General features: G+C 51.8%; 1 protein-coding gene across 1 annotated transcript; it reads right to left on the bottom strand.

The window, feature by feature from the left end:
• Positions 1–1,835: 1,835 nt before the first annotated feature.
• On the bottom strand, positions 1,836–8,614 carry SCNN1A (sodium channel epithelial 1 subunit alpha; the record flags this gene model as incomplete). The annotated part of the gene is made up of 12 exons (XM_084279641.1): positions 1,836–2,290; positions 2,490–2,565; positions 3,286–3,341; positions 3,464–3,521; positions 3,821–3,899; positions 4,119–4,236; positions 4,406–4,504; positions 4,843–5,006; positions 5,702–5,802; positions 6,578–6,765; positions 7,624–7,879; positions 8,268–8,614. 12 exons carry the CDS (start codon positions 8,612–8,614, stop codon positions 1,964–1,966), a joined length of 1,869 nt encoding a protein of 622 aa, XP_084135767.1. The 3' UTR covers positions 1,836–1,963.
• Between the last annotated feature and the right edge of the window lie 968 nt (positions 8,615–9,582).

Genomic DNA, 9,582 nt, shown 5'->3' on the forward strand with positions numbered 1-9,582 from the left:
TGTGGCTAAAACAAAGTAACTTTGGTGACTAAGCCTAGCTTTTAACAGCACCTCTCAGGCAGTTGTGTTACAGAACACAAAAGTGCCTTCATTAAGGCAACTTTGAGAACTTTTACCTCATTTAAAAGCCACCACTCAGAAAGTGGATATTTTTATTACTTTTTTTCATCTTTGTAGAAGTCCCAGTTTTTTTCCAGTGAGGGCCTCATGGGGGAATCAGGTTCCCACATCTCTAAGTACCTGTGGTTGCAGGGTTCTCCCTCCTGCAGGGCTGCCCCCCTTGCTGAAGGACACCTCCTGAACCAAACAGTTCTATTCCCAGCGGAGACACATCATCTTCACTTTCAGTGGCTGACCACTGGGATAAAGCTTGAAAAACCACAAATGTTTGTGTAATGAAGAACGTGGTGTTCGTGTCTGTGAGGAGGAGGAAGAAAATTGCTCTCTGTTGGGAAGTGGAAAGTGCATTTAAGTAATCAAGGCAAGAGCAGTATAACAAGCAAGTGTTTAACACCTCAAAGGGAAGAATTAGGCAACAGTTTATATACTGCAATAAAATCCTCCATCTTCCCAAGGGCAGTGGATCTACCCTAATTTTTTAAATAGTTGAAGTTTTTCTTCTGTTATGATTAACTAGTTTTTAAATTCAGAAGTGGCTGTCTGCAGTGTGATTGGGTACCTGGTACCACAAGCCTTTGCCTAAAATACATGCTTAAATTCGGGTATCTGTGTTTTCTGCCCGGTCAAGTGGATAACCCTGTTTGTGAAGGACGTCACCCTTGCTCTCTTGATACGGCGCAGAGCGCTGCGTAAACACCATTGCAGCACAGGCCTGGGTGTGTGGCAAGCTTACTGCGAGAAGGAAGTCTTGCGTTCTTACGTGGAGATCCTGAGAAGAGGACCATCTTTGCCCTGGCCTTGATTGCCTAGGCAGGCCATTCAGGTAGGCTAAACGTCCTCTGAAAGGACCTTCTGTTTAAAGCCTGCAGCGCCTCTGTGCTCCGCAACCCTCAGCAGAGCCTCTGTGGCTGAGCCAGAGGAGGGATGAGCAGAGCAGGCGCTGCCTGACCTGCGCTGCCCTGATCCTCTCTTGCAGGATCTCATGGCAGCAGGGATGCTGTTTGGGTGTTTCTGAAGGTCTGCATAGCCACTTCTTTTCCACAGCTCCTATGTAGAGATTGGTTTATCCCAAATGCTTGCATAAGGTCAGATGGGTGAACTTATGTGGTGTGGTGTATTGGAAGGAAGGAGACTGTTATACAGATAAGCTCTCCTGGTGCCACACAGGCAGGACCTTATTTTGCCAGGAGTGTTTTGTCCTGACCCAAGAGTGCCAGCAAGCATCAACCCCCAGTACTGTATGTAATACAAATTGAGATGATGTCAGTGGCTGTCATCTCTTATGGCCATATGTGTAGCCTCTCCTCAGGGCTTGGTCTTCAGATCAAAGCTGGTAACATGAAGAACTAGGAGAGACCAACCAGTTTTTGACCACCTTAAGGAAAGCTTAAGAAAGCTCAGTCTATTGAGAGGCTTGTATCCTAGCTCAGGTGCCGTTCCAGTCCATTGTCGTACCACAGAGGAGTCCAGTCATATCTGTTAAACTTCTTTAATTAACAACAGACCAGACCTATGGCAGCATCGTTGTTGAAGGGAAAAGAAAACATGCGTCCACGTGTAGGTGGGCATGTGCAAAGAGCATAAGGAAACCAAAGGGACATCCCCTCCATATGTACACTAGATGAACTCTTATCCCTGGTGATCCCCAGTGCAATAGTACTTTACGAGACTGAAGAATTCACCTACAGTAGTGACAGCAATGACCCCAGGCCAACCACAGCGCAGTCTTCTGCTATAGTCCAGGTAGAGCACCCCAGAAAGAAGGAAATGCAGGTCCTACAGACAGAGTGTACAAGCTCTGCTCCAACTGCCACCCATCTGAACAGTGGAATAAGCCACTGCCTCACTCGTGTCCCACCTCACCATCCCTGCTCTGCCCACGTGGTTCCAGGCTGTTGTAGGATGGCAGCGTGGTCACTACAGCCTCAACAGTGAAGCGGTGGGGAGTACTGAGAGATGGTGCCTCATCTTGGAAAGCAGTGTTAGTGTGACTGTTTGGAGGGGGTCCTGGTGGGGAGAGCCGCTGCCGGGAACGGAACCAGCGGAAGGCCAAGATAAAGGTGATGGCGATGAAATCCAGAATCAGCTCTGCAAGCTCCATCACAGACAGGACAGAAGATCCAAACCAGAGACTCCACTGGTTCCCAAGCTGGGACAGCAGAGTCACTACCTACAAGAGATTAAGAAAAGACAGTGAAGGCAGCCCTTGCTCCAGATTTCTGCCTTCCTTGCTGCTCCCATGAGCAGTTCCTCCCACCCTGTCACAAGAGACAATAGTCAGCAATGCTGCTGGAACCAAGGCCTGCCAGGATGGTGGGATACCATGGGGGGATGGGTGGGTAGAGAGGATGTTGCAGTAAAGTGTGTACCGTGAAGGCTGGAGACTCCCCATTGGTCTTGTAGTTCCACTCCTCAAAAAAAATATTCACTTTGGCAACTCCATTCCTGTAAATGAAAGGTGAGGCTCAGTAACTTCAAATTAGCAGTTCCTGCATTTCTTCACCAAGCTGCTCTTCTCTGTTCCCTTCTGCCTGCCTTCCTCCCATACCTACTGCCCAGAGGCTTTTCCCCATCACTGCAGTTCCCTCATTCTCCACGAAGCACAGTCTTGGGTACTTAGGGTGCACTTAGAATTACAGAATGGTTTGGGTTGGAAGGAACCTTTAAGGGTCATCTAGTCCAACCCTTCTGCAATAAGCAGAGACATCTGCACCTCTGTCTAACTTGTTGACCTTGAAGGTTTCCAGGGATGGGGCATCTACCACCTCTCTGGGCAATCGGTTCTTCAGTGTCTCAGCACCCTCAAAATGAAGAACTTCCTTCTGAGACTTTGCTGTGAAAGCCAATGTTTGTGGCATCCTGTGTTGTGGCTGTCCTTCTCTTCACATGTGCTTACCATCACTTCAGACCACATAGCAGCTACCTGGGGCTTACTGTTTTCATACTAGTGGCTGACTCATTTCAGACTCCTCATGTGGATTCCCAGTCCTTGTTGAAGTCTCAGTTTATCTCCACTCTGACTCTAATCCACTGGCCTTGTCCATGGGTCACCTGTCTAATCTTTTCTCATCAGTGATTTAATCTTCATTCTGACCCCCGACACACTCATGCTCTACAGGAATGGTTTCTGGTTTGGATGCAGCTTCTGCTTAGGGACTCTCTCACCTTTTGGATGTGATATTGTATTTGTTCTGTTGCGAGAGTATGTAAAACACCCAGTCCTGAAATGAAAGCACAATAAATAGCATTACATGATGAGTCACCTCCTGTAGGTTTAGTACCAGCTGAGGACGGAATTGGGAGTTCAGAGCAGTGATGGGGAGCCAGGTCACACCCTCCTTACCTCTGAGACAGCAGAAGGCCAGCGGGAGTATCCAGCTGACAGCTGGTATTCTGTCATTCTGGAAGACAAGAGGCTGTGTTAGCTGTCGAAGCTGTAGGAGCCACAAGGCCCCTCGATTCCCAGGCATACCAGGAAACTCCCTCCCATGCTGAAGATCTGCCCACTTCCAACCTAGCTCCTCTGCACTGGAGCTCACCCCCAAGCTGATGCTCCCCAGCCATTTCTGCTTCCCGATGGCAGAAACACCTTTTACAGTTGCAGCTCAGCTACTGACTTGAGCTTTTGCCCAGGTCAGCAAATGCTTTCCAACAGCTCTAGGAATAAGGAGTTCCCAGTATGACCAGTGATCAAACTTACTTGCAAGGTTTCCGACACTTGTGGAAACAGCCCAGCACGTCAGCTTTGAATTCAGCCAGAAGTTTGTAATAGCAGTAGCCTGAGCAACAGAGAAAGTAAATCCAGGTAAACTTCCCTTACAAAAGCAAGGGGAATCCAGGTAAAATTTCCTTTCATGAGCTCTGAGGGACTAATGGTGTCATTTGGCTGTCCCACACCAGGAAGCTCATTGGAGACAATGTGGAGATGTCCTGGCACATGACATGGATCAAACTGGTTCAAGTGGGCGTGAGCTTTACAATTTCTTCTGTCCACTTACCCCAGGCTATGTGCTTTGTGTAGTCACAGTACTCTGCTCCAGCAGGTAAAGGATAGAAGTAATAGGCACAGCCACAGCGCTCTACCATGTTGAGCTGAAAGCAGGAGCGAATGCAGACCTGGAGGCATATGATGTGGAAAAGGTTGAACAAGGGAACAAAACCCACCGAAGCCTGGATTGCATCATACTGTTAGCAGTCCCCGTGGGCAAGTGTGGCTGTGAGGGGACTGAAGCATTTCAGGAAAGTATGGCAACAAGCTGGCAGAGGAGCAGTGATACCGAGTTACCTGTTCAGTGTAGCGGGATGAGTACAGATTCTGCACTGGCACATCACTGCCATCCTCTGTGCAATCACTGTAACTACCCCCAAGACGCACAGTCATCTCCTGGAATACCAAACAGGCATTACACAGAACCACTGGCACTTTGCTGTCCTCTGTTTACACTTCCATGCCACCCACTGCTTGTCCATCAGTATCTTCTCTTTTTGCTTACCTGTGGATTCCAGATCCCCTGCTTTCCCCCATTTCATTGTTCACCGATAAACCAAATGCTTCTCATCCAGTCTAGCAAGCTCCTCTTTTCCTCCTCCCTTCACTCCATGTGATTAATTCCCTCCCAAAAGCACACCCTCGGTCCATGACAACCCGTCTGTATCTATCCACCAAGTTAAACCTGCCCCATGACCTCACCTCTGCAGCTCTTACCCCTGCTGCTTCCTCACCTTTCTCATGCTGATGGAGGTCTCAATGCCTGGACGCACATTAAAACCCCCATCATCCATAAAAGCTGGCTCGTTCTGATCATGGACCATGACCCTGGCTCCTGTCACCGTGGACAGCAGAGGGATGAAATCATTCTGTTCAGTGCGCACCACCAGAGAGAGACCTGAGGACGTGTCAGAGAACAAAAGCAATCACGGCTGGTCATTGTGAAGGAGAGGAGATTGGTCAGAAGTGGGACCCTAAGAGATAAAGGAAGAGAAACATCAACGAGGGCTGCACCTAAGCTGGCTGGAGGGAGGCCAGAGACAAGGCTGGAGGCTCCAGGAGAGGACAGAGGAAAGTGGATTTTCTTCATCGTGGCTTGTAGAAAGCACAACTGGGAGTGGAGAGAGATTTTGTGGAGAGAGAGATATTGCGGAGAGACATGGAGCCAGATGAAAGAAAAGCTCTCCAGACTGCACCTAGAGAGGTTTCATGAGGTTTAGAAACACAAACAGATTGGTTGCTTAAAGAGCTAAGTGGGGAAGGAGGAGGTCAAGACCAGGCTCTCAGGAGCACAGCACTGGAGCTCAGCCGAGGACTTCAGAAAGGGCCAGCACAGGTCCAGGGGAAGAAACAAACATGGATCAGGTACAGCTGGAGAGAGAGAGGGAGAGAGAAGCAGTGGGACAGCAGTGAGGGATAGCCACGTCCATGAGACAGCCACCTCCACATGGGTGAAAACAGAGTTTGGGCGAGACAGAGCAGAGCTGCAATCTGCCACCACCAGCGTTAAGCACAGTGAGATGCCCGTAACTCCTCCTGGGAAAACAGAGCTGAGCTGCTCTCCTTACTCACCAAAGAGTGCCCATCACCCACCATTATTGATCCCAGGCAGCGAGGATGTCCACAGACTGCTGCTGTTGTCATTAAAGGTATAGCAGTTCCCGTACAAGGGATGGTGGAAGTGGGTGTAATTCCTGAGAGGGGAACACAAACATTCACACGAGGTGAGAAGGGCTGGCTCTGGGACCAAGGGGAAGGGCTTTCTGAAAGGAACAAGGCAGTTTTCCACCTGCGGGGAGAGGGGCTTGCAGCAGATGGGCAGTATTTGTTATGTAAACTCACACCACCCGGAAAAGCAATTAAAATGTGCTGTAAAAATGTCCTGGAGCTGGACAGGTTTTCACACCAGGCATTTCATACTGCTAACTCTTGAGAGCCCAAAAGGGTTTCAGCAATACCAGCAGCTTTTTTATTATCTTCCTGATGGTGACAACTCTTAGCTCCCCCCACTCCTTTACCTCCCATCCTGATGGGTTTCATTTCACTACCTCTTCGAGGTTTTTTGGCCATAATGGCAGGAGAAAAGTGGAACATTGTTTTTACTGTCTTTTTCCTAACAACTCTCTTTTGCTGCCCCTATATGTGAGCTGATATGTACCACTTCACCACTGCAGACAGCAGAACGGAGAATGCTATGCTGTGTTTCTGTACCCACTCTGGGGCTTGTACCCAGGAAGAGGAGAAGCCATCCTCTGAGGTCCATAGCTCTTGGGCCAGTCACAGAAACTGACCCCGGTGAACACAGCCCACAGGGAAGACTCATGAGACATCGTCTGAGACAATGGGAACTGAACAAGGAACAATCCCACCTTAGTAAAGAGGTTCTCTAATGCAGGCCTCTTGAATTCCCCTCAGACAGAAAACAGGGGTGTTGTCAGGAAGACCCGGTGGGATGTTTCCACCACTTACGCCTTGTCACATGTTGCTTCATTGAAGCGGCAAGAATAGATGAAATTCTCAAAGTCAGACTCGTCCAGGGCTTTGGCATCAGGCACCTGCGCCAGGATATTGATGTAGTGAAAGCTGTACCACTCCCGCACCGCATCCACCCCTGAGGAGTACGCCTGGTGGAAACAGTGCTTGTTGTTTTCACTGCACTGTTGAGAAGAGAAGGAGAAAAAACAGCCATGTCAGAGAAGAGAAGTCTTGTTAGGTTGTGCCCATGGATTAGCTGTGCCCCCTCAGCATGGGTTGATGAACCTGAGGCGTGGAAGAGCTCCACGGGGCTCGTGGGCTCCACCGAAAGGTGGTCAGCAGCTTGCAGGAAAGCAAACCCTCCATGGAAGGGAAACACCAGGTGAAGAGCAAGGCTGAACAAAACCCAGGAGGCAGCAAGTCACAGTGGGGTTATCTGCTGCACATAAATTGCACCCTGTACAAAACCTTTACATTTTTTCATGAGGAGCCCTTCCTTCAGGGTGTGTCCAGAAAAACGTTTGTGATCCTGTGGGAACTTCAGTGAACTGGCAAGCGATTAGCTTCAGTGCCTTTTAAAATGCAAACACAGATACCCTAGGGCAAAGAAGCTGCTATCATGGAGCAAATGTGACCATGGGCACATTTCAGGTGGCCCACAGTGGCCCACAGCCATCCAACACTTTTCCCTTTGCTATTATTAGGCAACACTGCAGTTGATGTTAATAAATGGCTCCCCAAAGGCCACTGCAAGGCTGATGCATCCTTCAAGAAAGACAAGGTGTCCTTTCTCTACCTAGGTAAAGTTGGGCACTGATGTAGGCAAGTCTCGGGCCCACATGGACAGCGACAGGACTGGGGGAGCAGGACTGCACTGGGGAAAGGATTCAGCTCTATCTTTATCTGTCACTAGGGAAAGCCAGTGCAGATTAATCAGACTTGTATGTAGGAAAAGGCATAGCCAAGGCTCTAACAAGACAGAAGTAGCAGCTAGGCAGAGACTAGAGTGGGGAGGACATGGGATTATCTAGGGGTCTTACCAGAACAAAGCCAATTTTCCAGTCATTCTTGTCCACTGAGGGACTGTTCTCTGGCAGGTTGACAAAGTTGTCCCGTTTCTGCCTTCGCAGCGGATGGCGCTGGACGTGATGGAGCAGGCTCCTCGAGCTGCGCTTCCGCGTGGACAGAGTGGCCCAGTCGCTTCGTGCCAGGGACATGTTGTAGTCATAGAGGTCTAGCAGCGTCTGATGGGTGATTTGGTCCAGCTCGTCCAGCTTCTTCCGGATGGCACTGTACCTGTACAAGGGGTAGAGAGGAGCCTGCAGGCTTAGGGCTGGAGGCACATAACAGCTCTGAATAAGGCATGCGACAAAGTTTGCTGGGGTGATTCAGGACATTCCTGCCGCTAGCTGCAAATCCAACCCCTTGCTGGAGGCTACTGTCCTTGTAGGAGAGAAGTAAAAGCCTGTATTTTTGCCCTGTGGCGGTTTACAGTGCAGCCTGATAACGTACACCACAGGTAGAGTGGCCACAACAAACGTGCCTTACTGTGAAAAGTGTCCTTTCCACCAGCACTGCCACTGGAGCGGGAGGACAGGGACCACGAGGAGAACAAGAGTATATGCTTTTATCCTACTCCTGCAAAAGTCAAGGTGGTCAACAGCCCTGTGAGTCTGTACCTTACCTGTATGGATTGAGGGTACACAGTGTCACAGCTGGGAAAGTCAGCCGGTCGGAGTTAAGGTTGAGGTTGAGGTTGACAGGGTAGCTGAAGTACTCCCTGTAGAGGATCCCAAACTGCCAGTACATTAAGCCAAAGGTGAGAAAGAAGAGAACGGACCAGAAGGCTGTCTTCATCTTATTCTTTTTGGAGCACACCAGGCGGATGGCCCCGTGGATCGTTGTGTTGCTGCAGAAGAACTGGAATAGCTCCTGGTAGGAACCGTAGAATTCAATAAGACCCTCTCGCTCCTCTTCTTTCTGCTGCTGCTCTTCTTGCTTACATTGCCTCATTTTCTCCCCTTCTGGCATCTTCCCTGTCTTCACAGACTCACCCTGCAGCACAAACTCAGAATTAGGGGGGAGCCCCACAAGTCTGTGGCTCCGAGAAGCTGTGCCCGGCGCAGAAACTGCCTCTGCATCACTGTCTTCCCAAAGCCTCGGTGCTTTCACCCCCTTCTCCCTGACCCCCAGCTCAGACCCACGCTACCCATCACCCCCCCGCCCCCCTCCTCTGCGCCCCAATACCCCCTCCCACCGGTGACAGAGGGACAGATCCTCCCGCACCGAACATCCCCCGCGTCCCTCCCGCTGCCCTCCCACCACTGCGCCCCCAGTTCGTCCCCCAAGCCCCGGCCGGGGCGGCGGGACTGACGCGGGGCGCCGTGCCCATGGCGAGTGCCGGTGCCGGTGCCGGTGTCGCTGTCGGTGTGCTCTCCCTGAGCGCTGCCGCCCGGCCCTGCCCTGCCCTGCCGGCTCTCCCGCAGCCTCGCCGCCTGGGCTGGGACCGGTTCCTTTCCAGTTCGAGCCAGCACCGCGCCCGGCTCCTGCCCTGCCAGCCTCTCCCCGCCCGCCCCTCCTTCCTTCCCCTGCCCCTTCCCCTTCCCTCCGGGCGCCGCTCCGGGGAAGAAAAGCCTCTTTAAACTCTCAAGTGTCCGCGCCGGGGCAGAGGCCGCCCGGGGACCGGGGACGCACCGAGGCGCTGACCTTGGCGGCGCCGGCGGGGGTCAAGGCGCGACCGCCGTGCTCCCGGCGGGCAGCAGAGCACCCCCGGGTCCTCCTCGAAGGGAGCCCTGCCCCGGTCAGGTACGGCTGCGGAACAGGCCGTCTCTCCTCCTCCCGCCCGCCCTCCCTTTACCCCCGCCCGGCGGGGACGCGCCGTCCCGGCGAGCAGAGGTGATGCAAAAAGTTGGCAGCGCTTGTCCCGAGGGCAGCTGGGCGCAGCGCCGGCGGCCGGGACCCCCTCCCCCACAACCTCTAGGGCCGGGACGGGGTGCGGG

This window comes from Gallinula chloropus (assembly GCF_964237585.1).
Source record: "Gallinula chloropus genome assembly, chromosome: 1".
In the NCBI taxonomy this organism is placed as follows: Eukaryota; Metazoa; Chordata; class Aves; order Gruiformes; family Rallidae; genus Gallinula; species Gallinula chloropus.